Source organism: Aspergillus flavus, chromosome 8 (assembly GCF_009017415.1).
Source record: "Aspergillus flavus chromosome 8, complete sequence".
NCBI classification, from domain to species: Eukaryota; Fungi; Ascomycota; class Eurotiomycetes; order Eurotiales; family Aspergillaceae; genus Aspergillus; species Aspergillus flavus.
In genome coordinates this window covers 812,652-839,565 of record NC_092403.1, presented here as the reverse complement: position 1 = coordinate 839,565, position 26,914 = coordinate 812,652, and the positions used below count along the sequence as shown (strand labels likewise).

Sequence of the window (26,914 nt, the reverse complement as noted above, 5' to 3'; positions counted from 1 at the left end):
ACCAAAAGCTGAAAATCAAATATGACCTATAATTGCATACAACTCCATAATTCTAAAGACAATCACTTCCCTAACCTCTCACCGCGACCTTGTTTGGCTATTCATACAGGCAGGACAACTTTGACCCCCATGTACTCCCGCTGATGCATGACCTTGCCATCGATGAGCACTTGATGAGCACCCACTCTGTTATTGACGGTATCTGTTGGGTCTGTACACGTCGCAATTTGGATCTCGCGCCATTGACGGTTGGTAGGCACAAGCTTGCCCTGCGACGTGAGCTTCTTGAACTCCTTATAAACTCCCTGCTCCTCGACACAGCCCTCTCGTTGAATAAGTTTCGAGTCTAACAAGAGACATTAGTATTTCTCCTAGTATCGTGTGTCGAGATGCCATTCACTCACCATGCGCAGGAGCCATACGCAAATCACCAATGGAACTATTAAACAGCACCAGCGAAAGCCGCTCCTCGTGCAACTGATCGGCAGGCGGCCTGAAGACACGGTGACGAGTTGCCTTGAAATGTCCACCCGAGACAATCTCCAATGTATCACCGATGTTAATAACAAGCGCACCAGGCTTGTAGGGCACGTAGTACCATTGTTCGTCGCGGCCCCAGATCTGGAGACACGAGATGGGGACAGAGAACAGCAGTGTTGTCAGACCAAAGTCTGTGTGGCCGTGCATGCGAAGGCCCTTGGATGCTTCTTGTGTTTGCTTCTGGACGGGTCGGAAGAGCGCATGGCGGAAGTAGCCTTCGCCGGTTGGGCTGCCGTGGGATTGTACATTGTCCCAGAGATAGTCGTCTGGTAATTCTAGGACCCGTGACAAGACCGTCAGAAGTCGTCGGTTCACGGACTTAGTGAGGTAATTGCTGAAAGCCTCGATTTCGTCCATGAAGGGGTGCAGGCAGGTTGGGACGCAGTTGATGTCTTCCCACTCGGGCTTGTACCAGTTGAATTGTTCGATGCCGTCGGGTGCTCCACGGTGGCGCTGAGGATAAGAACAAGGATTTAATATCCGGTTAAGTAGATGGCACGGGCAGGAGTAATATTTTCTTACCTTAAATCCATACGGATGCTTGTAACCAGACCACTTTCCGCTATCGGGGTGGAAAAGAAGGCGCTCTTTGTCCTCCTCGCTGATGTTGTTGTATAGGTATTGTGCCAGGGCGAATTGACGATGCAGCTATTAGACGTACGACAGTCAATGCTGTTGCTATTCTCTTCGTAGCTTGCATTACTTACCTGCTCTAAAGAGACTCCATAGTTCTCAAGGAACAAAAATCCGTCATCGCGGATAGCTACTTTGACCTGTTGGACAAGGTCATCCACAACAGCTGGGTCCTCTGAATCAAGAAGCGAAAGATCAATCGACTTGAGCTCGGCAAAGTTATGCTTTTCTTTAGTGACAGGAGGGGGGACCCATTCTGGCACAAAAGGCTTGCCGGGAAGGTCGGCGGACGGTGGGTTGAAGGGGGCTGCGGGTGCCATGACTTGGTATGTGTAATGATATTTGTGTGGTGATTGATGTTGGATAGAGTGGCTAATGAGGCCTTTCGATTGAGGTTTTATAATGCCTTGAGTGGTATATGATAAGCGAGGTCTGCATGTAATACTTGAAGTCATACAATGTGCATAAGGCGACCCCTAGGAGGAGCGCAGGCATGGGTCTTGGCTGACCCGCTATGGGCTTGTGCAGTGCCTCCACCAGCATCATTCATAGAACATGTGCTGCTTGCAACAATTCCGATAGTTCCATATCCGATAAGCTCGGTCCTCCACCTTATCGAGCTCCTCTCCGAAGTTAATTTACTAGACTGTTGCCAAGGCTGTGGGGCGTGCTGCGGGAGGAGCTCCTCCCAACTAGGGCTGGAGGAGCTGGAGGAGCTTCGGCGGAATATCCACTCGGTGTTATCGCGATGGAGAGTGAGAGGAGAAGACGATATAAAATTTAAAACCACGCTTTGCACCATTGACTTCTCTATCATTGCATCTCAGAAGTCATAACACAATTACCTATACATTCACTTTTCATTATCCCACACACAATCTCAGTTTCTCCTTATCCGTGATCCTCAGCAAACATGTCCCGTCAACTCATCTCCAGCGAAAAGTTCCCTCCCAAACCTCATAACTGTAAGTGGTATTCTATCATCTTGGCAAAATAATATGCTGTTTACTAATCAAGCTGGTGTCTCACAGGCCCCGCGGTCAAAGTCCCTGGTCTCGTCTTCTGCGCAGGCCAAACAGCCACCGGCGAGATTAAACAAGCAACGGTAGGTTTTTACTGTACAAATGACATCTATTACTTGTATCAGATAACTAACTTCTCCATGATTCCTTACAGAGAACCGTTTTACAGAATCTTAAAGAAGTCCTCGAGCTTTCTGGATCCTCCCTTGAACAGGTGGTCAAGTACAATGTCTATCTCGCCGATATGAAGGACTTTGCTGCAATGAATGAGGTGTACATCGATTTCCTACCCAAGCCGATGCCATCTCGCTCGTGTCTCCAGGCGTTGCCTCCGGGTGATGGAACAGTTATTGAGATTGAATGCATTGCGCAGGTTTGAGACAGTTTATATAGAGGGTTTCGATAGAAAACATAATGAAATTATTTAAATTAATCTTTTCCTGTTGGTCATCTCTTTAGCATGATGTTTCTTAAGTGTCTCATTTCCTTATTGCTCTTATAGGAAGTACGAGGATATTTAGTTTAGCTGAACATACGGAATAAAACCTAGATGATAGAAAATGAACTGAATTTGGCTGATGGCCGTCGCAGTAATGTTTCGAACAAGTATATCTATGGTCCATAGTTATCACACAGTAAAGTACACGCATGCTTATAGCATATAGAAATGACAAATTTACCGTTGTTGTGATCCTCAATATCATTGTTTTGAGGTGGTGTTAGGCTCCTGTCCCCAAGGGAAGATGTCCTGCGGAGAGTGGCCGAAGGAAGGAGATAGCTGAACAACAACTTGGCATGATAACTGCGAGTATCGTTTATCATTATCTTAAGTACCTATGTGCGACAAAGGAGAATCTGATATTGAACGCATAATACGTACGAAAAGAGACTGATTTTCGCCCTAGGGCAATATTATGGAGCAAAAATGGGTGTGGGTATAATGTTAGATTCGCTATCTAGTCTATAAGCCCTGAACAATTATAGATACCAATGCACTATCCAGTCTCTCACGACCGAGCAACCTCAAACTCCGCAATATACCAATTCTGAATCGCCTTAGTATCACCAGTAATCGCGACCGTGTCATATCTCTCTCTGGCCTCCTTGGCCATGGTACCATTATTTACCATCCGGCCAGCCCACTTTCCATGCTTCCGCGCCGCCGCAATAATCTTATCGACAGCAGCGACAAACTCCGGCTCATCTCCACGGGCAGGCACATATCCAAGAAGTGACTGCGCAAGATCATTAGGACCAATGAAGACGAGGTCCACTCCGGGCACAGCGCAGATGGCATCGACGTTCTCGACACCCTCGCGCGTCTCTATTTGGATCATAGTCAAGATTGTCTCGTTGGCGGAGATCATATATTCCGGGGTGGTGAGACCATGGCCGATAGCCGGGAAGGCTGAACCTTGGCCACGAACACCCTGTGGAGGGAACTTGGAGGAGGCGACGATCTGTTGTGCTTCTTCGGCGTTGTTGATCTGTGGGACCATGATGCCGTGGGCACCTGTGTCTAGAGCGCGCTTTATAATGTCGTGGGCAGGGCCGCGAATGCGAATAATGGGCGATACTCCCAGCGCCGAAATGGCAGAGACGGAGTTGTGCATGGAGTCGTCGCTAATGTGGCCGTGCTCGCAGTCGATGATGATACCGTCGACACCTGTCAATGCAACGATCTGGGCCATGCGGACTGAGGGAATGGCCATGAATGTCATCAATGGGTATTCTCCCGCTCTGATTTTGTTCAGGAGCCTCAGACGAGAGTTCACGATCTCTGTCGTCTGAGGAGTGGGGTAGGTCTTTGTTGGGGCCGGCATTTTGCTGTGTCTGTGCGGAAGTGTTGATGATAGTGATAATGGGAATGGTAGCTGGTGACAATGTGTCTTTAATAAGTGCTCTCTTCTCTGTCCTTGTGGTATCAAGAATTGCTTCCACTGAAGTATGTGCTCGGCTCATCTCCGACGGCGGATGAATGGGAGGAGCTCCTCAATTGCCTCTTTTTTCACTCCTCCCGATAAGACCCACTCGGCTTGATGTACCCCGGATTTCAACCAAACGTCTAATTGTCTAGGCAAGATTTCCAATTGGACCGATATCTGTGGTGCTATTCGCCTCTCTCTTTATCTATGCTGCCCCACTATCGATCCGTCCGCGAATCATTGACTCACAGATACTTGAACACCCGTCCTGTTCAATAGCCGCTGGATTGCCTTGACCAAAGCACACTGATAACAACCGTTCCTGAAGCCTTTATTATGGAGGCGAGCCTTGGGAGGAGCCCTCGTCTGGAATTTATTCTCACTCAAACAGAGACAGGCTGCCTGCAACCCGTCCAAAACATCAGAATCTGTGGTTGTTGAGCAAAACAGACTTCTTGACCTTGATATCCATTGAACCGATGGCTACAGCCATGGACACCAAAAAAGGGCCTCTGTCGGTTCATAGCGATGACAATATCTCCGCTGCAGAAGGGCAAGTCGATATCCATGACGCAGCATATCGCCGGATGCCAGAGAGCCTTCGCAACCTCAGTGAGGATGAACTCAATACCCTCAACAAGAAAATTGTCCGAAAGGTTGACTTCCTTGTACTTCCCACCATTGGGATCCTCTACATTTTGAACTATGTCGACCGTCAGAATCTAGCCGCAGCCAAGCTACAGGGGATCATGGAAGACCTAAACATGACCACCCAACAGTTCGCCACTGCAGTTTCCATCCTCTTCGTCGGCTACTTGCCCTTCCAGATTCCGAGCAACCTCATCATAACCAAGATCTCCCGGCCGGGGATGTACATCTGTGTTGCTGTCGTGATCTGGGGCTGCATATCCGCGGCAACAGCAGCCGTCAAGACGTACGGTCAGCTGCTTGCTGTACGAGCTATTCTTGGAGTGGCCGAGGCAGTCTTCTTCCCCGGCGCCATCTACTACCTCTCTGCCTGGTACACGAAGAAGGAACTCGGGAAGAGGATTGCAGGTCTCTACATCGCACAGCAAGTGGGCAATGCCTTCGGCGGGCTGTTCGCAGCAGCCATCCTCCAGCTCGATGGTGCGCACAACATCGCCGGCTGGGAATGGCTCTTCATCATCGAGGGCAGCGCAACAGTCGGCATCGGGGTGGTATGTGCTTGCATCATGCCCGAATTCCCACACAACAGCCGCATCCTATCCCAGATTGAACGTGACCTCGCCGTATGGCGTATCGAGTCAGAGGCCGGCGCTGCAGAAGGCACAGAGAACGAAAGTGTACTACGTGGCTTCACGAAAGCCCTCTCAGACCCCAAACTACTGCTCCTCATCTTCGCAAACATGCTCTCCCAAACACAAGGCTCTATCGCCAATTACTTTCCCACTCTCGTCGCGTCCCTGAACTTCAACAACACCGTCAGTCTGCTCCTCACAGCACCGCCCTACATCCTCGCCGGTGCAGTCTACTACGTCCTCATGTACTATTCCGACCGCAAGAACACCGTGTACCCAATCATCCAACTCTGCGTCGCCATCGCAATTGTCATGTACATTATCCCCATGGCAACACTCAATGTGGGTGCCCGCTACTTCTCCATGGTCATTTTACCCTTTGCGTCAGTCGGCCCCCAACTCCTTCTCTACAAGACTATCAATCTGCACCTGGCACGGCCAGTGTCCAAGCGTGCTGCTGCTTCTGCTCTGGTGAATGCTATCGGCGGAACGTCTAATATCTGGGCGTCGTATCTATACTACGAGCCGCCGCATTTCTATGCTGCTTTCGGGACGTTGATGGCGAGTGCTGTTTTGCTGGCAGTCACCATGACGGTTTACAGGTGGTTGGTCTTGCGGGAGAATAAACGGTTGGATTCGGGTGATCCGGAGGAGATTGCGAAGGTTGTTCGTGGCGGTGTTACGGAGGAGATGGTGCAGCTTAATTGGCGTTATGAAATGTATTGATTTGCTGTAATGTTCATAATCTATGGAAACTCTTTCGGTGGCAAGTCTAGTACCATTAATGGATTCTTATAGCACAATCGGAATATAAGTCATGATATACTAATAATGACAGTACCTACAATAGTAACCCTACGTAGCCTCAACAATAAAGAAAGAATACAAGAGTAAACCACATCAATCCCCCAACCCATCCAAACAAGTCAATATAAGCCTCCCAAGCTGCCATCTCTGCCTCCTCCTAAAGACTTTCCTCGCCCACCCCAGCGCCCCCTCCACATCCCCATCCGCGATTCCAGCAACAAGCATCGCATTCGGAATACCTCCCCGTACAAGCTGCCAAGCAATCAAAAACGCCTTATACGCATACACCGCCACCCAAGGCGCCTCCATATCCGGTTCCAGCGTCGTATCCAAATACCGCAAGAACCAATCAACATGTGGCTGAATAGCCTTCGCCGTATCGGCCTCCCAGAGGAACTCATAAGAAGGCGCAAGAGAAGTCGATTGGGTGACCACAGCATTGAGACTCGAAGCCACGATACCGCCTGTATGAGCTGGTGACCAGAGATGAAGCTCGATCATGGCTGTCTCCCATGTTGCCGTCGCGTGCATTGCCCTTGGGGTCTCGGGTTGCGGACGGATAAAGGGACCCAGGGCAATTAGTGATGATCGGAGAGCGTCGAGTCGGTCCATGCTCAGCATTCCCGTCATGGTGGACCAGCCTGATACTTCTCTTGCGCTGGAGATGAGAAATTGTGCGATGTTAATGGCGCCGTAGGGGTCGAATGTGGGGATGGTGTCTGGGCTGGCGTCGGAAGAGAGAAACCGGCGGACTGCGTCTGGGTACGGGACTGCCGGTCCGGGGTTCCTGGCGACAAGGTGTCGATGTGCCCATTCTGCGGCGGAGGGGGCTGTCCATTGGGCTTCCGGGCAGGGGAGGTCGTGCTTGACTTCTAGATGGGAGATGGAGCGGGGGATGGAGAGGAATTGGTACCAGAGGGCGTCGATCTGGTGCACAGCGAAGGAGGTTCGTTTGTGGGATTCGGACTTGATGAATTCTCGCCATAGTGCTTCTAGGTCTTCGGTTGTTGAGGATTCGGTTGGCATTGGTTTCATGAGGGCTCCTGCTCGTGCGAGGGATATCATGTTTGAATGCATTTTGAGGCCTCTTGCTGAGTCTTCGCCGCAGAGGTACATCATGGCGCATATTTGGAGGAGTAGGTATGATTGGATGAGGGTGGTGTTCTGTCTTGGCTGGTCTGTCTTGTTTTCCTCGGCAACAGTGAGAGCACGAGCTTGGTGAAAGCAGCGGGTGGATAGGCTTGCGCCTGAGCCGGTTTGATCTCCACATTCTGGGTCTTCCCCGTGTTGGTAGCCGAGAGAAAGAATACTGAGGAGTAAGTGTAGAGGCACACGTGTGGCGTCAAATGTCGGTTGGTGCAGAAAAGGGAGGAAATGTGAAACATGTTTGAAGAATAGGTCACAGCCTTGTGTAATCTGGGTGGGTGAGGGTAACCAGTCGCCCTGGTCATTTGTTGGAGACAAGCCAGGACTACCTTGGTTGTATGCACAGCCAGCGAGGGTTGAATCAAACGCAGTAGGCTGTGTTATAATGGCGGATTGCAATTGGTCGTCAAGTTCATAGGTCGCTTTAAGAAACGAGGTTCCCAAGAGTAGGCTCCTTTCCAATTCTATCGCATCTTGGACCATGCGGCCCATACAATCCGACCCATTTAATGAGGGCCCTTGTGTGGATGGACCTGTTACTACTTGGTCTCTATTTCCTTCAGCTGTCGCTGGCCCGCTAGTTCGAATAGTTGAGCTTTCTCTGTCGTGGCGATGGAAAAGTGCATGCTGCTCATGCGGTAACGGCGTATTCCAGAACCCACCATCCACCTCGAGCTCACACTCATCTCCGGAATTCTGCGGGTGAAACCCATCCTGACTATCAGGAGACGATTCAGAAGACAAATACACATCATGCCGCTGCGATCTGCTTCCCTCACCCCCTTGCTTAGACGCAAGCGGCTCACGCAACGATCGTTTGTTAGTCCTTCTCTGCTCATACTCCGGATGCTTCCTCTTCATATGTCGATGCCGCAGATCAGGCCGTGAGAAAGTCGTCTGGCAAAAATCGCAGGACAGCGAGGCCTCCTCCTGTGAGCGGGAATGAAGCTTGGCATGTCGCTTGAGGTTCTCATGTCGGGTAAAGCGGCTTTGGCAGACATGACATTGATACGGTTGGTACGACGGCATCCGTCTGTTGACGTGGGAAACCGACATTATAAAAAGCAATAGAGCTCTGCTTATAGCGTGACTGCTTCAGTTGTCGAGATGTACTGGCGGAGAAAATCCCCACATACTAGTATCGCTTTCCCCGCACGGCCAAGCATCGGCTACTGTCCGGTTATCTATTTGTTGGCCTACTTGCATATCTGTCGTATCGGGATTGATAAGGTCTTGGGGGTCTTTTATCTCTTATCAGTCACGGTTGTTATCTATGTGGATTGATATGTGATGCCGCGATGGAGATTGTCCACGGAATATCTAAGTTACCGGTAGGACGCAGCACAATTTTTTGGGGTAAAACAGATTAATTTTTCAAAAATGTATATAGGCAGTCAACTGCCTGTGATTTCTAGGGTAATATTGATTTGACTAGTAGTATTTATGAATCGTGGAGAGTGAGTAGTTTAATCCGCGAATTGCAAGTGATATATATTGCGGCTCGAATTTACCAGAATAGGCATAGTAGGGCTATGACACATCACACACCAGGAAGCGCTCAGTGACAAGCGCCATGCTTAAATCTGTTTCTACCGTCACTCCACATAGACGCAGCCATTGCTAGCATTGGATCTCAGCGGTATCGTGAGTCTTGCTACGATACAGAATGAGAAGAGGAGTTTCAGGAGCGAGTGGGGGCATGCCGCGGCCCGCGTACGGCGGAGCTTTCTTACTCCGTCAAAGGACACTGAAAAATGTGGGCCGGGTCAACAATTCACCCGACTCGCAAAGCATGCCAATGATTTGGGGCAAGGATGATGATCTCGAAGTTTATTTAAAGTAGTAGCTGGATCGGCTTAAAATTGTTGTGTCCACTTGATGGAGAAATCCCGCAAGATCTTCACCGTTAGAACTAGAACTGGACAGAACATTTGCCACACCTAAATATATAAAAGATGTGGGAGGTTGAGATGTCCGTGAAGAAATCTACAACAATATTTCAAACCACTAATACGACGTTGAGGCAACGCCTGTTTTCGTTTCCATCCGAACTTTAGTACAGACTTAATACTATCACAAAACCTGAGTACTTCGAGACATGGCAGCATTCATAGGAGCAAATCTGAATCCTTGCAATTATATTGGAGGTGTGAGCTTCAATCCTGAACGAGACATCCCGGATCTATCTGGAAAGGTAGCGTTGGTGACCGGAGGTATGGCATTCTTCACTTAGATGGAATAAAAGGTATACTAATAATCTGTAGGAAATGCTGGACTGGGCAAAGAAACCATCCTGCAGTTGGCCAAACATCGACCGCAAAGGATATATCTTGCTGCACGGTCGGAGACGAAAGCACAGGCGGCCATCAGCTCTCTAAAAGGATCGCTATCTAATAATGTTGAGATCACTTGGCTCCCTCTGGACTTGATGTCCATTAAATCAATTCAGACTGCGGCACAGACATTCAATGCAGAATCATCACGGCTCGACATCTTGATACTCAATGCTGGTGTAATGTCGCTTCCGCCAGGAGAAACCGAGATGGGCCACGAGATCCAACTGGGTACCAACCATACCGGTCATTTTCTCCTCACAAAGCTGTTGCTGCCCACATTACTCAAGACAGCAGAAGAGCCCAATTCAGATGTGCGGGTCGTGTCACTCTCATCCATCGGACATAATCTGGCTCCGTCATTCGAGACCATCCTGGATCAGGACCGGTTGAAGAAGGTGAACACTAATACTCGATATGGTGCCTCAAAGGCAGCAAATATTCTATTCGCAGCTGAGCTTGCAAGGCGATATCCTTCAATTACGTCTGTTTCCGTCCATCCCGGGATTATTCTTACGGATCTATATAGCTCGGTGAGTGATCGTTCTGCCCTCGCTGCGTTAGGCTCAAAGACACTGGGCCTTTTCGGGACACAGGTCCCTCAGGGGGCCTATAATGAACTTTGGGCCGCTGCTGGTGCGAAAAAGCATGACCTCGTCAATGGAAGCTATTATATTCCTGTGGGACACTTGAAGCCATATAACCAGTATGCCAGAAGCGAGGACATGGGAAGACGTTTGTGGGACTGGACCGAATCCGAATTACGCAAGTTCAATGCTTTGCCCTGATATGTCTTGTTAAATATTTTCTTACCTAGTTTTGTTTCCCAAATGTATGTACATATATCTGTGTTTCTAAATGATAAAAGATGACTACATTTGCTTCTTGCCAGGAAAAAAGTCGGAGTTTCAGTAAATCCGATGTTTGGGCCGCGAGGAAATTGTGGGTCATACTAACTACATTTAGACCAGCTTGCGAGACGCGTTGATCTTGGACTTTTCCTATTACAGTACATAAAATAGAGTTTTACCTATTTATAGACACCCACAATAGAACATAGACCTAACTATTCGATTGTCTTGTTGGACAACCTTTAACGCTTTCAAAGATCAAGGATTATACAATAGAGAACTAGATTAGAAGGATAGATATTATGAAACAATAATATTAATATAACTATCATTAATGGTACACAATATATCTTTAGGACATAGACTGTAATTATGACTGCCCATAACTATGGCTACGATCCCCAAGTTCTACTGCCAACATGATGAGACAAAAAAGTTTCGCTCTATTCGGCACCACCGGGACGCGCTGTGGTTGATTCGTGTTAGAAGAAGGAAGGCGTTGACTGCGAAAGCGTTGTAGATTTTCACGTTGTTGTTCTGCCGTTTAATTTCCTTTAGGGGAGAGACTTGGATTGAAATGATGGAGCAGGTAATGCTAATGTATAATATGCTCTGCCCTCTCCAAGTTCTACAACATATAGAGAGCATAGTCGGTGGTTTAGCATGTGACTTGTTTGATACACGATATGACCTATGTACGGATATTCCCATTGTCAGAAGTAGAGTATACGGACATCAGGTGGCTACGTCTAACCTATTCCTATACTGGAATACTCCGATTCCGACTATCGAAGCCCTTTTCGTCCGCTGCACAATGAAATAGATGCACTGCGTCGGCCAGTTTCCCTTTATTATTATACATAAGTGACTCCAAGAGGATCCATATCCCTTATTTTGACCACATTTTGCAGATCTCTAAACACCTCAATAGGCGAGGATGGCTATCAAGATTCCTGACTGTTTGGATAGCAGGAGGTTAAAAAAAGGCCCGTTGATTCACACACTATGTTGATAATGATTATGAGACTTGATGGATAGGCCGACATGGCCTTTTTCACTTGATTGAATTGTGGTCAATGTGTTCCTCGGTGAATAGCTTTTCAGCCATAGTGAATCACTACATACGTAAGGAGTAACAGAAGGCACCATATGGTTGAAGTAAGTCACCTAAGCAAACCACTATCCCTTCACATAGATCTGCTGATTTCCCTTTGTTTATTTGAAGTGAATACTCCTATGCTGGGGGGCGAAAAAACTTTCCCCTTCATCTTTTATGTTTGATCTTCTATTCCTTCCTTTCTCCCCCCAAGGTCCACTTTCAGGCTTAAAAGCTTTTCTGAAATCCCTCACAGACCTCATCTACATCCTCCCATCCTCCCATATCTTTTTAGATTCTATTACTTCTTCATACAAAAACCTTATTTCTGTCCATTTTGATCACATCCTACCACGTTCATCATATCTCAAGAATCCCTAGAGCTTGAAGGTCCACTGCAAAGCCTCAAACTCAGGAACAACACAACCAAGAACCAAGAAAATCAAGAAAACATATTTGTGGCGCAGGGAGCTAAGCAAACGGACACAACAATACCGGACATTGGTGCTGATTGTGAGAATATCAATTCACAACGATGAACGGCATGGACGAGCAAATCCTGGCTTGCAGTGAGCATGATATGCGGAATGCCTTCAGTGTGGTCAATGAGTACCTATCGCAGCCCAAAGATCCACGTCCAGATCCATCTTCGACGGACGAGTTTAAGAAGTGGCTAGATAGGCAATGCATCTTCAAAATGTGTTACGACACCGTCGCCGACCTTGGGGTGCGGGAGACATTCACCGTAGCCTGTACTAACAGCCTGGCTGGTTCTCATATTGCCCGGAGAAACTTTGGCGCAAATGACAAACCGATTATCGTCATTGCTGACGAAGATGGACAGGCATTGGAACCTGACGTGATCATCCCCCTTGTCTCCCTTGATATGGCATAGATTGTTGTAGATACGGTTAGAGGAGGTGAGAACCATCAGCTCCCTCATTTAGCTATTACTACACACGAGGTCCCAGGCTACAATGAGTTCTGTCCCCAACTTTCCAGGTCATTTTTTGATCAACTTCGTCGTGCTCGGTTCCCATTTACTACCCTATCCCAGCAGTATTGTATACACCTCCATCTACGAAGGTTTCCGTCGGAATTCACGTACTTTGAGAGGATGATAGACGACCCCAGCGTGGCGTCTATTAACCTCAGTAATGAGGTGGCAGATGTACTCCTAGAATGGATTAGGACTACACCACCAGGTGCTAAGTTTGAGAATGGATTAGAGCTAATTGGTCTAAACGTCTCAAATGACCAGACGATGGTCAATAACTGGAATCATTCCAGATCAAAAGCTGCGAATGTTTCCGTGGTCATGGACCTCGTTGAGTTCCTTATTAATCCCAACGTACTCTCCAACGTGACCTGTTCGATAATTACGACTTACTCTGAGCAGAAGAAGTGCTACATCGCCAAGATGCCGGAGCTTTCTGTGAAGCTGAACATTGTTTTTGAAGGTATAGTTGATGTTGTCACCGGGGATAGGATGTAGGGTCACGAGTCAGATATGATCATCCTAGATTGGGTTGTCGATTCAGGATCGAAGTCTGACCTAGGATTTGCTTCTTACAATAGTCGAGCAAATGTCGCTATAACCAGAGCCCGCGCTTGTTTGATCGTTGTCGCGAATGGCCGCATTCTCGACAACGACCGACTCATTCTCGTCCATTGGCAGTATCTATTAAATAACGACCTCATTGTTGATTGTCCCGGAGAGCTGCCCACCGTGGATAGCAACGTTGAGAAGGAGAAAAAATCGGCGGGGCCCACAAATTTGTGATGCGCAAGGTGCTTGGTATCTTTGCTTTCGGTGAAAACGAGAGAAAAGTGCAAAAGAAAAAAGGATGTATCTAACGTTACAAAATCCACTTTCAGGTCTTTTAACATGGATTTCGTTCCCTTCCTATATTTTCCAATTATTCACACTAAACCTTTTTGCGTTCGGCATTTATGCTATATTGGGAACCGTTAATATAAAACTTTTTCCGTGGGTATCTATTTCCTTTCTTGCGTCAAGCACGTTGTTGCTCTTTTGTGATTTCCCTATAATGCGAGGCTATTTCCTTTTCTCCCCCAAGTAAGGCTGATTTGAAAGGTATGGGTTAACTGGAAGCACCTGGTATAATGATCATCGACTATCAAATAGCTTGTGTTTGCCTGAGGGATGCAGGTCGACAGAGAAACGCAAAAACTTGACAAATGTCTGCCCCGGCATTTGACGGAATGGGTATCGACCTATACAACACCACTAGACCCGGGAAATGAGTTTTGTTTCATGTCATGAAGGCGACCCACTCGGGTATTGTCCGGATCGCCCATAAAACACTCTAATTTTATAGGGTTACATTCTACTTGTGCCAAGAGCTTCTCCAATCCTTTTCCACGCTCTGGCTTCTATCGTTCACATAATGGATTGTTCTTTAGTCCAATTAGAGGGGCGCCTGACTTCACGGCTTCAAATGAGTTTTGATGCAGGACATAAGGCGATGCGACAGCCAGGGCTTAACCTGCTGTTGACGATGTACCTAAACAGAAGGTGGGCATATCTTCACGAACCAAACCATGTTTTCTGGCGCCGATGTAACGTGACGAAACTGTGATTGCTGCAAGTTCTTCTTAAGCTCATTTCTCGAATCAACGTTTTACGTACTTGGAATTGATAGGCATCGAGCACCGATTTGCGTTGTGCGCTATGGTGACGTCCGATAGTCACATCGTCGGCATTTCGCATACAGACGAAAGAGACTTTCTTCTCTTCGCACTGTATTAGCCTGTCTGTGCGGTGATCATATCCCAATTGAGATGTCTTTATATTATACATCACTCTAAGCGCCGTTTAATGTCACCGTCGAACGACCTCAACTTGATGTATGGAACGGTCAATTTCCATGGATGGGGTTGCAGTATCCACACATCGTGGTATCGAGTATCATACCTCACATTTAATTAAACAAGGTAGCATCGGCGGATCATGAGGTACCGATGAGGAGCGAAACGAAATGAGTTGAGATATCACTTCATCAAAATGCGAACATATAAGAACACGACTCACTACCAAGACATTGGCATCTCAGAACCTGCCTGCATCTTTAAGAGCTTCCTTTGTCCAACAGGTACAACAAGCCAACAAACCACCCAAAATGCATTTCAAAGCCTACATCCTCGCTGCAATCGCAACCGCCAGCACAGCTCTGGCCCATATGGAAATGATCCGCCCTTTCCCTTTGAAGAGTCAATTCGATCCCAACAATGACTGGTCTAACATCGACTACGACAACACCTCCCCTCTTGAACCAAGTGGTAAGAGCCATAGCCCCATCTAATCCCATAACACGTTAACAGCCCAAGCCAATCTAACAAATGTCCCCATACACAGGATCCAACTTCCCCTGCAGAGGCCACCACAAGACCACCAACTGGCGCACAGTGGCCAACTACACCGCAGGCCAAGCCGACTACATGAAGCTTGCACCAGGAAACAACCACCACGGAGGCTCATGCCAGATCTCGCTCAGTTATGATAACGGCGAGACCTTCCGCGTGATCGAGTCGTACATGGGCGGCTGCCCGCTCAAGCTTGAATGGGACTTCGAGATCCCCTCTTTTGCGCCTAGCGGCAAGGCGCTGTTCGCGTGGAGTTGGTTTAACATCGAGGGAAACCGTGAGATGTATATGAACTGTGCTCAAGTTGAGATCGAGGGCGGCTCCGATTCGGCCCAGTTCGATCAATTGCCTGAGATCTTCACCGCGAATGTTGGAAATGGATGTAGAACTGTGGAGGGTAAGGAGACTGTCTTTGCTCATCCTGGTGATAGTGTTGAGTATGCTGGAAAGGTGTCGCCAGGTGATGCTCCTTTCCCTAAGTGTGGTGGCAATGCGGAATGAGGGAGAGATGGAACCGAGAAACAGAGAGAGGAAGAGGGAGAGAGAGGGACAGGTGTTTGTGATGGCGGGTTCATCTGATTGGTTCATCCTGGCTTTTTGTTCTTTTCTATTCTTTATAACGGGTTGATCCTGTGACTACATTTGTGCTGGAAACGAGAACCATTTGATTTCCTGTGCTTGTGAATAAACGTCAAATGACGTTGTAGAGAGGTCTGTAAGACTCTATGAAGTACATAAGTCGTATGTCACTGTTGACTTATTGTACTGTTAATTTTGCACATAGGCTACTGTCTGATAGTCAATGACTATGCGCAGCAAAATCCATAATTTACTCATAATGCCAACAATGTGAGTACAATAGGTATGCAGGTCTTTGTATTACATTCGTCTCTGAAAAGACGGACCTAAGAGACAAGAACCGGGAATGGTCAGAAACCCTTCCTATGTGACACGACAAGAAGTCATTTCAATTGGTGACCACCAAGCTGCCCTGCTCACTATTCCGGTGAACGATGGCCATAAGATCCAGATAACCCAAGTTGTCTGCTCCGTTTAGAAAGGCAGCTTGGTTGACTATGCCGTCACAATATCTCACGCCATACTTGTCATCTACTTCACAGTACGCAAATACTTTTGCGTCGGGCTCTCTATCAAGCTTCTCGCGTACCCGCTGAACCACCCTATGATCAGCCCATGTATCATCAACGCCAAGCAATTGCAGTGTACTATCACTCCAAACGGCTTCAAACTCTGTAAGCCGAGGAAAAGACTCTTGTGCAAGAGTAGTAAATAGCTCTCGCCAATCAATCTGTTCTCCGTACACCCATGCCTGTTCGTCACATGCGAAACAGTCTTGCAATGTGATAGACTCCAGGGTGGCCTTGTGTCGAACAAGAAAGTCGCGTAGCTCGAGACAGATGATAATGTTGTTCAGTGTGAGCTTCCGAAGTCTGGGCAATGTAGTGTTTCGTAAACCTATGTCCTCGCAATACGGTTGCCCTCCGTTCCCGAGTGTTCCTGTTTCTCGAGGATCGAAAGAGAATTCTTCCACAGTGGCGAGGTGGTCGAAGAAAAAAGGGCCTAGGTAGTGGGTAAATTCGCGGAAGATACGTTGGGTAATCATGGTCCAGCCAACGCCGTTATCCCAACGTCTTAGCGAGAGATCGAAACTCTTCAGTTGTGACAGGAAAGACTGGAATGGTTCGGTTGCGTAAACTGACACCATGAAGATGTTCAGATCGCGGAATTCGATGTTTAAAGGTAGTCGACGATTAGACGAGGCGTGGCTGTAATTGGATACGATTGCACGAAAGGTTGCTGCCATAAACCCTCGCCAGGTATTTTCGCTCTCCTCTAATGGGGCATTTTCCGGGTAAAAGATATCACTTTGAAGGTACTCGAACAACAGGTCAGACTCGTAGTCAAAGGGAAATTCAATCGTGAGTTTGTCAAGACTGCCGAACATGTGTAGATTGGACAGAACTTGATCAACCTCTGGAGGGTACACCTCCTCCAAGGGCGAGGTTTGTTGATCTGGCGAGACAATCGTTAGATTTCCTTCAGTTTTTCGTTGTGATTCTGTGCCACATACCCGTCTCACAGATCCCAATGTACCGCAGCGTCTTGACGCACGCAGCATGCCTCCCCTTGCCGATCGCAGTGATTGACCGGGCGCTTTTGGCCGTATTGTTTAATTCAAGGTTGGCAAATATGATGGGAGCAAGCACAACCCGAAACCATGTGCACGTACTACTCAGGCTGATGAGGTCGGGAAGGTAAGGCTGTCTCCGGGCTACATTTTTGGGTTTCCAGGCGCTATCAGGGTCTTCTTCCTCTTCATCGTCCTCGTAATCATCCGGGTCGACTTCCTGGCGAAGGAGGTCAAGCACAATGTACCACACGTCAACGCCGAGCGAGAAAAGCGGGAGCAAATGCTGATTCTCGGAGTGAGCTGCTATTGTCATCATAAGACAGTTTACCTATGGTGAAGTTCAACAGTATTTTCATTGAAACAGCCTTAGGGCTCTATATGTATATACCTACCTTGAATGATTGTAGGTAACAGGTTATGATAGAAACCTTGCTGGTGCCTAAGCCAAGACAGTAGTGCTTACCCGCCTGCCTACGTAGCTAGATTACCGAGGCTACCGTATTGCGCTTAGAGTACTCGATGCCTCCCTGCGCTACCGGGAAACTTCACAACTAACTTGAATCTTGTATTGGAAATTAAGACTGAAAAAGCATTCAGTCATCCTCCAGTTCGCGCTACGGAGTGTAAAGTCACGTCACCTTGGACTCATAACGCACCTCATCCCCGGGTTTGTATCTCACTAATTTGGCCACAGGTTGCACCTACGTATCATAAAATAGAGCAAGAGTAGGACATGGATAGAGAGTGATATAAGGCTGTATCACGTGGCCGTCGACGTGTCTAAGGACGCCGGGTGTTGTTCTCCTTTTGTGACTTTGGACATACCCCGCACTTGCAAGCTGACGAACTACCATGGCGGCGAAAGAGCTGGTAAATGATATGAAATTAAACGCCGAGATTCATCCAGACGGAACCACCCATTATACTTTCGAACCTGACTACAGTCAAGATAAAGCTGACCGATGGCTCCCAAAGAAAGAGATATGGAAGAAAGAGAAACTCCTGGGCGAAGGGACATACGGAAAAGTCTGGCTGGAAAGATGCTCGTCACGTGAAGGCCCTGCGAGGCTGCGAGCTGTGAAAATGATTATCAAACCAACCAACTCTGCTCACAGGGCATACTGTGATCAAGAGTTGGAGGCTATCGCAAAGTTCTCTCAGCAGAAGGTCAGACCAGCATACAGACTCTGAGTCTAAGTTGCGGATATTGATGTTCATCAGTATACAGGACTCTTTGTGAAATCATCTGGCTGGTTCGAGAATGAAGAATCCATTTTCATTGCGATGGAGCATATCGAATTGGGGGATCTTGACATCCACCTGAAGGGTCCCTTACCAGAAATAGAAGCACGGCAAATTTCCTATCAGATTCTGCAGGGTCTGCAGCACCTTCATGATAATGGGTTTGTTCATCGAGACTTAAAACCCCGAGTAGGTATACCATTATTGGCAAGGTCAGACCCTTAAAAGCACCGGTTGATGAAAAGTCTTTGAATGTGTTTATTATGTCCACAAGCCCTCACTGGTGGGTCAAGATTGGAGACTTCGGTTTCAGCAAACGGCACACGGAAGGCGTTGCTTTGCAATCAATGGTCGGTACTTTGCTATTTTTAGCGCCTGAAGTGCTGAAGCTGTACCCTCCTGGACTCGGGCGGAAGAGGATTCGATCTGATTATACGCATACAGCCGACATTTGGTCACTTGGTGTGATGACGTTCTACATGCTCTGCCACGACTATCCATTTCCGGATTATCACAGTTTGTGGTCATATGTCCAGTCTTCCGACCTCCCGTCCGCAACCAAATTGAAGTCGGTTAGCGAGAGCGCTCGAGAGCTTACAAACTCTCTTTTAGTTGTAGATGCAACAGTCCGATTATCTGCTAAAGAAGCTCTTCAGAGCAGATGGTTGAAACAAGACTCCTTCGACCCGGTCTCGGGGATGGCAAGCTTGGCTATTTCGGAAGAGAGCATGCCTCGAAAAAGCGCTTCACCACTAGCGAGAAATATAAACGCAACAGTATCAGATGCTTCAAAAGGGTGGGATGAGGTAGAGAAATCCTCTGTTATAGTCGATGAAGAACCTATCCGGATCGCACTGGAGACAGAGATCAAACAGGCATGCTCGCATTCAAGAACACCAATGGAACATGATCCACTGGCTGAACAACGTTCAACCTTAAGTGCTACCCTCCTTGAATTGCAGGCAATGCGTGAAAATGGAGTGTCCTTGATAGATCTGGAAATGTTCTCTGAAGCCGAAACTATATGTCGACAGGCCTGGGAGGGATACAAGCAAGCTCTTGGTGAAAAGCATATAAATACACTTGCATCTCAATTCAACCTAGGGACTGCCGTCCTTGCATGTTGAAGATAAAATCATATGAAAAGAGCTGTTTGGTGCTCGGATCTGTTACACGAACCACACCGTAGCATTTGAGCAGATGAAATCGATTTGCATCAACCTGCTGAAGCTTCCCAGCTAGGTGTCGAACATTTTTGGCAAACGTGGAGGCATCTTTCCGGGAGGAACAGTCCGCAGAGTCCAATATAAATGTACCAACGCCCGCTATCTCAATGATTGTACATGTTGAATGCGGAATGGCACATCGCGTGGCTGAATGGAGTTTGCTTTCTGCTAAAAAGGACCGAAGACGCGCGTTGTGGCTCCTGCTGCAGGGCATCCCGGACATGCCGAGCAACGGATAACTTCTCAGTTCCTGGGCGCTTGACCAGCTCAGTGTCGATGGTGTGATCGGCTACCCGTAGAACCAGGAACCATGTTGTGTCGAACTCTTTCTCCCATACCCGAAGATCCTGGATGGCTTTATCGAGGGATCCTTTCACCATTAAGGCATATTTCAAGGCCTTCCGCTTGTCTGTGAATCCAGTTCCAGTCTGATTGGCACCCTTCTCAAGCTTGCTGATCTGCAACACAGCAGTCTGGAGCTTTCTTTCTAGAACTCGGAGGATGCGTCCCTGCAGCTCCTGATAATCCTCGTCTAGGCTTGCCCAGACACGCTTCAGAAAGGCCAGCTGCTGCGATATTTTTGCCCAGGCAGCTTCTATTGCAAGGATACGTTCTTCTATCTCCTCATCGGCTTTATTGAACGTTTTGTATTTAGTCACGATGATCTGCCCATATCTGAGAAACGTTAGTGAGGGTTTAGTCCCAGTAGTGGGCTTGGACCGTATACTTCAAACAAAGATCAAGAGTACCGATGATAGCAAGGCCAAGCTCTACACCGCTCATATTGCACTGTGTTTGACCGTTGGCTGATATCCAGATTTCATGGGATCCCAGGGTTGGGAATTTCCAAGAGGAACTTTGGCGCTGATGTCTGCTCAGCCGCTTGCACACGTCGATAGCCACGTGATATGCATTCGTGTCCAATACGAATTAAGCGCCGTTAGCTGGTTCTTTTATTAAGAGTATAGCCCAAGAGGTGTGTCCAGAGAGAGTTTCCTTAGCTGCATGGGTATTCACCAATTGGTAAACCCTAGGACAAAACCTAGTCTATATCAGGCCATCTTATAGCCTGCGGACGCAAAATTGCCGGATGGGCCTCTCTGGGGCCTATCAGCTATGTATTGCAAGAAATGGACAATTTGTGTGTTGTACTTTTCGGTTACCATGGGGGCCCTTCATCTAATTAGTCGTCACCGCTATGCTCAATGTAATACTAGTGAAAAAGAACATACTTCATAACTCAAATCTTCTGTTCTGTAACAATTCTCGATTTCAAGTATATGTAGCTCTATACCGGAGTCGCAATATAGTACAACTCTATAGTACTACTCTATAGTACTATATATGATAGAGGTAGGATTGGCGGACGCACTAAGTCTCCCGGGAGATTAGCCTAGACCAATAGGAGGAAATCGCTATTTGTCGGTCTATGTGGCTTGTCATTGCCCCTCATTTCTTTTTTGTTACTAGTTTGTGCTTCTTGTTGTCCCTAGGATGTCTGCCCCTTCCAGTCCTAGTCTGGTCGACTCGGCCGCTCACATCGGCCAAGCCACTGAGCAGGTGAATGCCTTCCTAGTGGCGAATGGCCAACCCCAGCCCTCGTTCGACCGTGATGCACCTCCTGTATTCCCTGAAGCGCCGGCAGACATTCAGGCCGCCCGGCAACAGATCCTAGATGCTTGCCAGACGATATACGATGCGCTGGTAGGGCCAGCTGAGTATCTCCGCTGGCTGGCGTGTAGAGTAAGCCTAGACCCGTTTTTTTAGAAAGAAACGAAAGAAGAAGATTACTAATAGGATAAAAAAGCACCACGACACGTCCAGCCTCCAGTGGCTCTATCATTTCAACATCGCGGCCCCCATCCCGTTGGACCGAGCCGTTCCGTACAGTGAGGTCGCCGCCACGGCCAAGGTAGACGAGAACAGGCTGAAGAGCGTCCTCCGGCTGGCCATGACAAATAGGCTCTTCTGCGAACCGCATCCGGACTTCGTGGCCCATAACGCTGCTTCAGCCCTCCTCGTCACCTCGCCCGCTCTCAACGACTGGGTTGGGTACACCGCCGAGGAAACCTATCCTGCCTCCGTCAAGTTAGTCGAAGCCACCGAGCGCTACGGCTCCAGCCAGCTCACTAACCACGCCGAGTATAACCTGGCCTTCGATACTGATGAGCCAATGTTTGTGCATCTCCAGCGCTTTCCGGAGCGGGAGCGCCGACTCGCAAATATCATGGTCGAGATGACCTCAACCGAGGGGTATGGCGTCCATCACCCGGTGGAAGGGTACCCGTGGGAGGAGGTCAAGGGGAAGGTGGTGGATGTGAGTTGCTCTCCCTCCCCTCCCCAACTTTCCTGGTCATTGTCATTTTCGTACCTGTGTATGTATTGATGATCGCTATGTCGGTGGATCAACAGGCCATGCGAGCATCGCCATCAGTCGCAAGTCCCCAGCCGCCCAGCTCGTGCTCCAGGACGCCCAAGGTGTAGTCGAACAGGGCCGCGCCGCCCTGGCCCCTGCACTGACTGAGCGCATCACCTTCCAGACAAACGACTTCTTCACCGCGCAGCTTGTCAGCGCGGACGTGCGCTTTATTCTGCATGATCATCCCGATGCTGAGGCAGTCAAGATCCTGCAGAATTTTCTACCCGCTATGAAGAAGGGCAGTCGTATCATTCTCAATGTGGGAGTGCTGCCGGAGCCTTTAACGCTGGGAAGAAGCGAGGAGCGAATTGCACGGTAAGTGTATGTTTCCTTGGAGGGCGGGATAGCTGATGTGTGTAGAATCATGGACATGGAGATGATCACTACTTTCAATGCACGAGAAAGTCCGCTCGAGGACTGGAAGAAGCCTTGCGGGGATGCACATCCTGCACTGAAATTGCGGCGCATTTTCAAGCCCACTGGGAGTATCATGTCTATCATGGAGTTTGTTCTGGAAGAATATTTGAGTTAGCACGTTTGTCAGGGGGTGTTGTGTCTTGGGTTGCCCACAGCTGAATATCAACCAGCGGTGATGTCTTATATCCATATAACTGTAAGACTCTCAAAAGTCCACTTTTGATGCTCTAAGATACGCGCCTTCATTCACAAGGAGGACTGCGAAGAGTAACTAGCAAATGTTTAGATATACTTTGTCTAATAGCAATCGCTATGACAATTTTGTTTCAATGGCTTCGTTTCTGTTGAGCCAGCCACTATTCCAATCTCATTAGAAGGGAATATTTATCGGCTTAAGACAATCCTATATATCCATGAGGGCTTCCTAGTGTTTCATGCTCGTTCCTCAAGCTAGCTAATTACTCACTAGTGGTAGTAATTTACTAGGTAACGATGTCGGCCTTTTAAGGCTGAACCGTATGACAAGGGCCATAGTTACAAATTCTTGTGTAGCCGATTTAAGATTATAATAAAAAGAGAAGAAAAGAAGAAAAGATTAAGGGGCAGTCTTCTTCTAAATATTATCTGTTCAGTTAGCTCTTGAATCTGTTGCTTAGCTCTACTTAAAAAAAAATAATAAACTCTTTATTTATAGCTCATAGATAAAATCGATCTTCTTTATTGGGACTAGGTGCGACAAGATATTGATCTATTGGCTAATATTCATATTTTAGGGCGGGGTGATTGCGGGGAATATTTCCCCGAAGGGAACCGGAGATTTCCTGCCATTTACGGAGCTGTGGGGGTAGATTATTTCGATGGTATCATCTGCGGAGTGGATTTATGAGTGATTACTACTATGATGGAAATTGTTCGCTAGAGATTTCGTGTCACAATGATCGTCCGGGAATATATTTCTAAATTATAAATTGGGTTCCCTCCTCTCCATGATCTTGGAGATTGAAGATTCAACATTAGTTTCTCAATCCCTTACGTTGCAGACAGCAGTTTCACTCAATTTTACCCAGTTCCATATTGACTAAATATACCTCATGGCATCCGTTTTGCGTTTCCGCACTGCTTGGGGTATTGACCCCGGTACCAGCTACGAGAACTGGGCCAAGTGGTTTCCGACTCTGAAGGCCCAAGGCTACGGTACGGAGTCCTAGCATTAAAAACTCATCCTGGCTAATAATCCTTTCCGTGGCTCTTAGATGGCATCGAAGTGGACATCACTGACCTCAACGATCTCCCTTCAATCCGTCGCATTGCCGATGATGCTGGACTGGAAGTAAACGTTCTGTAAGTGTTTATGCTCCATGATATACAATGGGCTCGACCCAGAAGATGTGTATTTTACTGATTCAAACTCAGAATTCATATCCAGTGGCCAAGTTACGCAGGCCCCACACCTGAGGGCCCAACACCCCAGGATCTCCTTAAAGGTTATCGCACAAAACTCGAAACTGCCAAGACCGTGAAACCATACAAGATCAACGCCCACTCCGGGTAGTACGTCTCAACTACACCTGTAAATCCCTCGAGTGCGACACTGACTGAGACTAGTGAGGGATGGACCGTGGACGAGGCGGTTGAATTCTACAGCGGGACGTTCGCCATCGATGCCGAATTAGGCCTTACAGGCAAGGTGTCCCACGAAACTCACAGAAACACGGCGCTTTTCAACCCATACTCTACTGCAGCAGTATTACGTAGAGTGCCAAACCTGCGCATCACGGCTGATTTCTCTCACTGGGTGGTGGTCTGCGAACGTCTCTTGGATACTCATGAGGAGGATAAGCAGATTCTCAGCGCCGTTATTCCTCACGTGACACATATTCACGCAAGAATGGGCACAACGCAATCATCGCAATGCCCGGACCCAACGCACGAGGTGTTCAAGGAGGAAAGAAGGTTCTTTGAAACCGTCTGGAAGCAGATTATCGATGCCACTGCTACTGCTTCGGAGCCTATTACTTTCGTTCCTGAATATGGGTAAGTGTCTCCATTGGATTTTAAGTTGTCCGTGATTGCCATCATGTTAGGGGTGTACTGACACAGGGATGATACTATTCTAGACCATACCCGTACCATCCTTTTGGCTCTCAGAAAACATTCTCTGAAGTCGCTGATAGCGAAGGAGCTCGACTCCACCCGTCTTTCGAAACCTACGCCAAGGCTGCTATTGCGTCCCGCTCATAAAGTGATTGCGGAACTGGAAGTACTTAGAAAATAGATCTCTTAGTTATGATTCAGGCACGAATTAGAATACACCAAAGTTATGCTCAACTCTGAACAAAATATTAGTCAATGGTAGATATGATGTTTTTTGTGTTAAGTTAATCATAACTGGGGGGGGGGGGGGGGGGCAGGCTTAACCCCGCTATCCACACAGATACATGCACATTGTAAGAAAGATGAGATAAACGAGCTTTCCCTACCTCACGGGCTTTGGAGGGGTCTCCAAGACCTCAAGACAATAAGCATGGAGTGATTAACCATTTTAGAATTAAGCAAAACCATTGCTTACATACCATGCTAGATCCAACAGCAATGCCTTCACATAGGGCGGTGAAAATAACCCTTCTTGACAGAAGTCTTAGATATGCGAATTATATCCATCCCCACCATGGAAGACTATTCTCTTTTGGGACAGGATCCCCGCCCCCGCACTTTAGAATTCTACCCCGCACTACTCCGACATTCAGAAATTCGCGGCGCATTCTAACAAAATATTGCCATATTTGGGAGCTCGCGGCGGCGGTTGCTGCGAATGGCTTGGAGCTAAAAGTTAGGAACAGATCCACAACCAACTTGCCCTGTCATTTCTGCATCACATCAATGGACTGTTGGATGTAAAGGGTTACCCCTCATACTCCGTAGCAATAAGTCCGATAACTCAAATATGGTCGCATGTTCTCTCATCCTACGTGATTCAACCGCGAGTGTACTATAAACCCACAGATCTATACACGTTGAAGTTCTCTCACCGCAATCATCATGTCTCCGCCATCTCATTTCAAGCTTAACACTGGTGCCCAGATCCCCGCCGTGGGACTTGGTAAGATACGAGCGCTGCATGCTGGCTGCAGGTCATAGGGGATGTGCTGACCAGGTCATACAGGCACGTGGAGATCTGAACCTGGTCAGGTGCGGCAGGCAGTCTCTTACGCCCTCAAGAATGGATATACTCACATTGACGCAGCATTGTGAGATTCCCACTTCTCTTTTAGTGCGCATAGTCTTGGCTAACAAATCGCAGGATATATGGTGGGTTGTGACACACATAAGCAAGCAAGTTTTCGGGCCCTAAAGGAATAAATAGGAAACGAGCACGAAGTCGGTCAAGGCATCAAGGACAGTGGTGTCCCTCGTGAAAAGATTTTCATCACCAGCAAGTTGTGGAACACCCATCAGCCCAACGTTGCGGAAGGTCTCCAGAAGACACTTAATGCCTTGGGCACGGACTACCTTGATCTCTATGTAAATTAGCCTCCTCTCCTCCCGCTGTTGATAGATCGGCTAACCCCAACACCAGCTCATTCACTGGCCAGTCCGACTTGTTCCTGTAAGTCAATCCGCTGCTTCCCTTCTAAGCAACTTCCACATAACTGAACTGTGCATACAGAATGAGTCGAGCGAGCTTCTACCAGTGAACCCCGATGGCACACGATCCGTCGACCGATCCTGGGACCAGAGTGAGACCTGGCGCCAGATGGAGGAGGTATACAAGTCCGGCAAAGTAAAGGCGATTGGCGTAGCCAACTGGTCCATTCCCTATCTAGAGGAACTGAAAAAGAAGTGGACCGTCGTCCCTGCTGTCAATCAGGTCGAGTTGCATCCCTTCCTTCCTCAGCACGCACTGAAAGAATGGTGCGACAAACATGGAATCCTCCTCGAGGCTTATTCGCCACTTGGCTCTGAGGGTAAGTGCTACTTGACACTCGTTGTGGATTTTCCGCGAGATAACAGTATTAATTTGACTTTTCCCAGGCGCTCCGCTCATGTCCGATCCTGTAATCCAGGAGATCGCTAAGAAGAATGGTGTTTCGGCCGCCACGATACTTATCAGCTACCACGTCAACAGGGGGGTGGTCGTACTACCGAAGTCTGTCAAGGAAAGCCGAATCTCGAGCAACAGTCAAGTCATCCCTCTCTCTCAAGAGGATATGAATGTGCTGAATGGCCTGGCTGCCCAAGGAAAGGCGAAGCGTATCAACACACCTCTGTTTGGATGGGATCTTGGATTCGATGACTGGTACAGTCAGTGAAAAGTCCATATTTGGACCTTTACTCGTATAAGTTGCTATAGAAAACTTTGATGTCTTTATTTTCTAGAAAGGATAGAAGAAAGGGATGAAATTCACTCATAGATAAAACCCTACTCTGGCTGAAATAG

At 47.8% G+C, this 26,914-nt stretch overlaps 16 protein-coding genes across 16 annotated transcripts; 10 read left to right on the top strand and 6 right to left on the bottom strand.

Annotated features, from left to right (window-relative positions):
- Window positions 1-87: 87 nt before the first annotated feature.
- Window positions 88-1,493, bottom strand: F9C07_2287135 (putative gibberellin 3-beta hydroxylase; the record flags this gene model as incomplete). The annotated part of the gene is made up of 4 exons (XM_041295514.2): window positions 88-346; window positions 405-993; window positions 1,063-1,188; window positions 1,248-1,493. The coding sequence occupies 4 exons, from the start codon at window positions 1,491-1,493 to the stop codon at window positions 102-104; spliced, it is 1,206 nt and encodes a 401-aa protein (XP_041151476.1). The 3' UTR covers window positions 88-101.
- A 392-nt stretch (window positions 1,494-1,885) lies between these two features.
- F9C07_2287134 (translation initiation inhibitor) lies at window positions 1,886-2,601 on the top strand. The gene is made up of 3 exons (XM_041295520.2): window positions 1,886-2,138; window positions 2,205-2,278; window positions 2,350-2,601. The coding sequence occupies exons 1-3, from the start codon at window positions 2,087-2,089 to the stop codon at window positions 2,572-2,574; spliced, it is 351 nt and encodes a 116-aa protein (XP_041151477.1). The 5' UTR covers window positions 1,886-2,086; the 3' UTR covers window positions 2,575-2,601.
- Window positions 2,602-2,741: 140 nt separating this feature from the next.
- F9C07_12458 (uncharacterized protein) lies at window positions 2,742-3,017 on the bottom strand (the record flags this gene model as incomplete). The annotated part of the gene is made up of 2 exons (XM_071507838.1): window positions 2,742-2,770; window positions 2,876-3,017. 2 exons carry the CDS (start codon window positions 3,015-3,017, stop codon window positions 2,742-2,744), a joined length of 171 nt encoding a protein of 56 aa, XP_071367268.1.
- Window positions 3,018-3,202: 185 nt separating this feature from the next.
- On the bottom strand, window positions 3,203-4,145 carry F9C07_2097412 (2,4-dihydroxyhept-2-ene-1,7-dioic acid aldolase; the record flags this gene model as incomplete). Its single annotated transcript, XM_041287618.2, has 1 exon — window positions 3,203-4,145. Exon 1 carries the CDS (start codon window positions 4,016-4,018, stop codon window positions 3,203-3,205), a length of 816 nt encoding a protein of 271 aa, XP_041151478.1. The 5' UTR covers window positions 4,019-4,145.
- A 454-nt stretch (window positions 4,146-4,599) lies between these two features.
- On the top strand, window positions 4,600-6,126 carry F9C07_2097410 (permease of the major facilitator superfamily; the record flags this gene model as incomplete). Its single annotated transcript, XM_071508891.1, has 2 exons — window positions 4,600-4,788; window positions 4,840-6,126. The coding sequence occupies 2 exons, from the start codon at window positions 4,600-4,602 to the stop codon at window positions 6,124-6,126; spliced, it is 1,476 nt and encodes a 491-aa protein (XP_071367267.1).
- Window positions 6,127-6,300: 174 nt separating this feature from the next.
- Window positions 6,301-8,409, bottom strand: F9C07_2236704 (fungal-specific transcription factor domain-containing protein; the record flags this gene model as incomplete). The annotated part of the gene is made up of 1 exon (XM_041287619.1): window positions 6,301-8,409. One exon carries the CDS (start codon window positions 8,407-8,409, stop codon window positions 6,301-6,303), a length of 2,109 nt encoding a protein of 702 aa, XP_041151480.1.
- Window positions 8,410-9,203: 794 nt separating this feature from the next.
- F9C07_2287131 (dehydrogenase with different specificitie) lies at window positions 9,204-10,760 on the top strand. Its single transcript, XM_041295521.2, has 2 exons — window positions 9,204-9,566; window positions 9,618-10,760. Exons 1-2 carry the CDS (start codon window positions 9,452-9,454, stop codon window positions 10,472-10,474), a joined length of 972 nt encoding a protein of 323 aa, XP_041151481.2. The 5' UTR covers window positions 9,204-9,451; the 3' UTR covers window positions 10,475-10,760.
- Window positions 10,761-12,168: 1,408 nt separating this feature from the next.
- F9C07_12453 (uncharacterized protein) lies at window positions 12,169-12,528 on the top strand (the record flags this gene model as incomplete). The annotated part of the gene is made up of 1 exon (XM_041287614.1): window positions 12,169-12,528. One exon carries the CDS (start codon window positions 12,169-12,171, stop codon window positions 12,526-12,528), a length of 360 nt encoding a protein of 119 aa, XP_041151482.1.
- Window positions 12,529-12,750: 222 nt separating this feature from the next.
- On the top strand, window positions 12,751-13,853 carry F9C07_2263730 (uncharacterized protein; the record flags this gene model as incomplete). The annotated part of the gene is made up of 2 exons (XM_041287615.2): window positions 12,751-13,093; window positions 13,157-13,853. The coding sequence occupies 2 exons, from the start codon at window positions 12,751-12,753 to the stop codon at window positions 13,414-13,416; spliced, it is 603 nt and encodes a 200-aa protein (XP_041151483.1). The 3' UTR covers window positions 13,417-13,853.
- A 923-nt stretch (window positions 13,854-14,776) lies between these two features.
- On the top strand, window positions 14,777-15,521 carry F9C07_12451 (uncharacterized protein; the record flags this gene model as incomplete). Its single annotated transcript, XM_041287616.1, has 2 exons — window positions 14,777-14,936; window positions 15,013-15,521. 2 exons carry the CDS (start codon window positions 14,777-14,779, stop codon window positions 15,519-15,521), a joined length of 669 nt encoding a protein of 222 aa, XP_041151484.1.
- A 466-nt stretch (window positions 15,522-15,987) lies between these two features.
- On the bottom strand, window positions 15,988-17,488 carry F9C07_12450 (uncharacterized protein; the record flags this gene model as incomplete). Its single annotated transcript, XM_041295515.2, has 2 exons — window positions 15,988-17,054; window positions 17,113-17,488. 2 exons carry the CDS (start codon window positions 17,486-17,488, stop codon window positions 15,988-15,990), a joined length of 1,443 nt encoding a protein of 480 aa, XP_041151485.2.
- A 536-nt stretch (window positions 17,489-18,024) lies between these two features.
- On the top strand, window positions 18,025-19,541 carry F9C07_2110507 (kinase-like domain-containing protein; the record flags this gene model as incomplete). The annotated part of the gene is made up of 3 exons (XM_071509063.1): window positions 18,025-18,339; window positions 18,394-18,575; window positions 18,608-19,541. The coding sequence occupies 3 exons, from the start codon at window positions 18,025-18,027 to the stop codon at window positions 19,539-19,541; spliced, it is 1,431 nt and encodes a 476-aa protein (XP_071367266.1).
- Window positions 19,542-19,744: 203 nt separating this feature from the next.
- On the bottom strand, window positions 19,745-20,423 carry F9C07_12448 (uncharacterized protein; the record flags this gene model as incomplete). The annotated part of the gene is made up of 2 exons (XM_041295516.1): window positions 19,745-20,315; window positions 20,368-20,423. 2 exons carry the CDS (start codon window positions 20,421-20,423, stop codon window positions 19,745-19,747), a joined length of 627 nt encoding a protein of 208 aa, XP_041151487.1.
- Window positions 20,424-21,134: 711 nt separating this feature from the next.
- On the top strand, window positions 21,135-22,591 carry F9C07_2236696 (putative O-methyltransferase; the record flags this gene model as incomplete). The annotated part of the gene is made up of 4 exons (XM_071509998.1): window positions 21,135-21,383; window positions 21,448-21,961; window positions 22,053-22,374; window positions 22,420-22,591. 4 exons carry the CDS (start codon window positions 21,135-21,137, stop codon window positions 22,589-22,591), a joined length of 1,257 nt encoding a protein of 418 aa, XP_071367265.1.
- Window positions 22,592-23,567: 976 nt separating this feature from the next.
- F9C07_2287123 (uncharacterized protein) lies at window positions 23,568-24,897 on the top strand (the record flags this gene model as incomplete). Its single annotated transcript, XM_041295504.2, has 5 exons — window positions 23,568-23,670; window positions 23,730-23,817; window positions 23,890-24,027; window positions 24,082-24,510; window positions 24,594-24,897. The coding sequence occupies 5 exons, from the start codon at window positions 23,568-23,570 to the stop codon at window positions 24,715-24,717; spliced, it is 882 nt and encodes a 293-aa protein (XP_041151489.1). The 3' UTR covers window positions 24,718-24,897.
- A 307-nt stretch (window positions 24,898-25,204) lies between these two features.
- F9C07_2287122 (aldo/keto reductase family protein) lies at window positions 25,205-26,906 on the top strand. The gene is made up of 7 exons (XM_041295505.2): window positions 25,205-25,576; window positions 25,640-25,724; window positions 25,778-25,785; window positions 25,841-25,998; window positions 26,054-26,083; window positions 26,144-26,441; window positions 26,509-26,906. Exons 1-7 carry the CDS (start codon window positions 25,516-25,518, stop codon window positions 26,784-26,786), a joined length of 918 nt encoding a protein of 305 aa, XP_041151490.1. The 5' UTR covers window positions 25,205-25,515; the 3' UTR covers window positions 26,787-26,906.
- The last annotated feature ends 8 nt before the right edge of the window (window positions 26,907-26,914 follow it).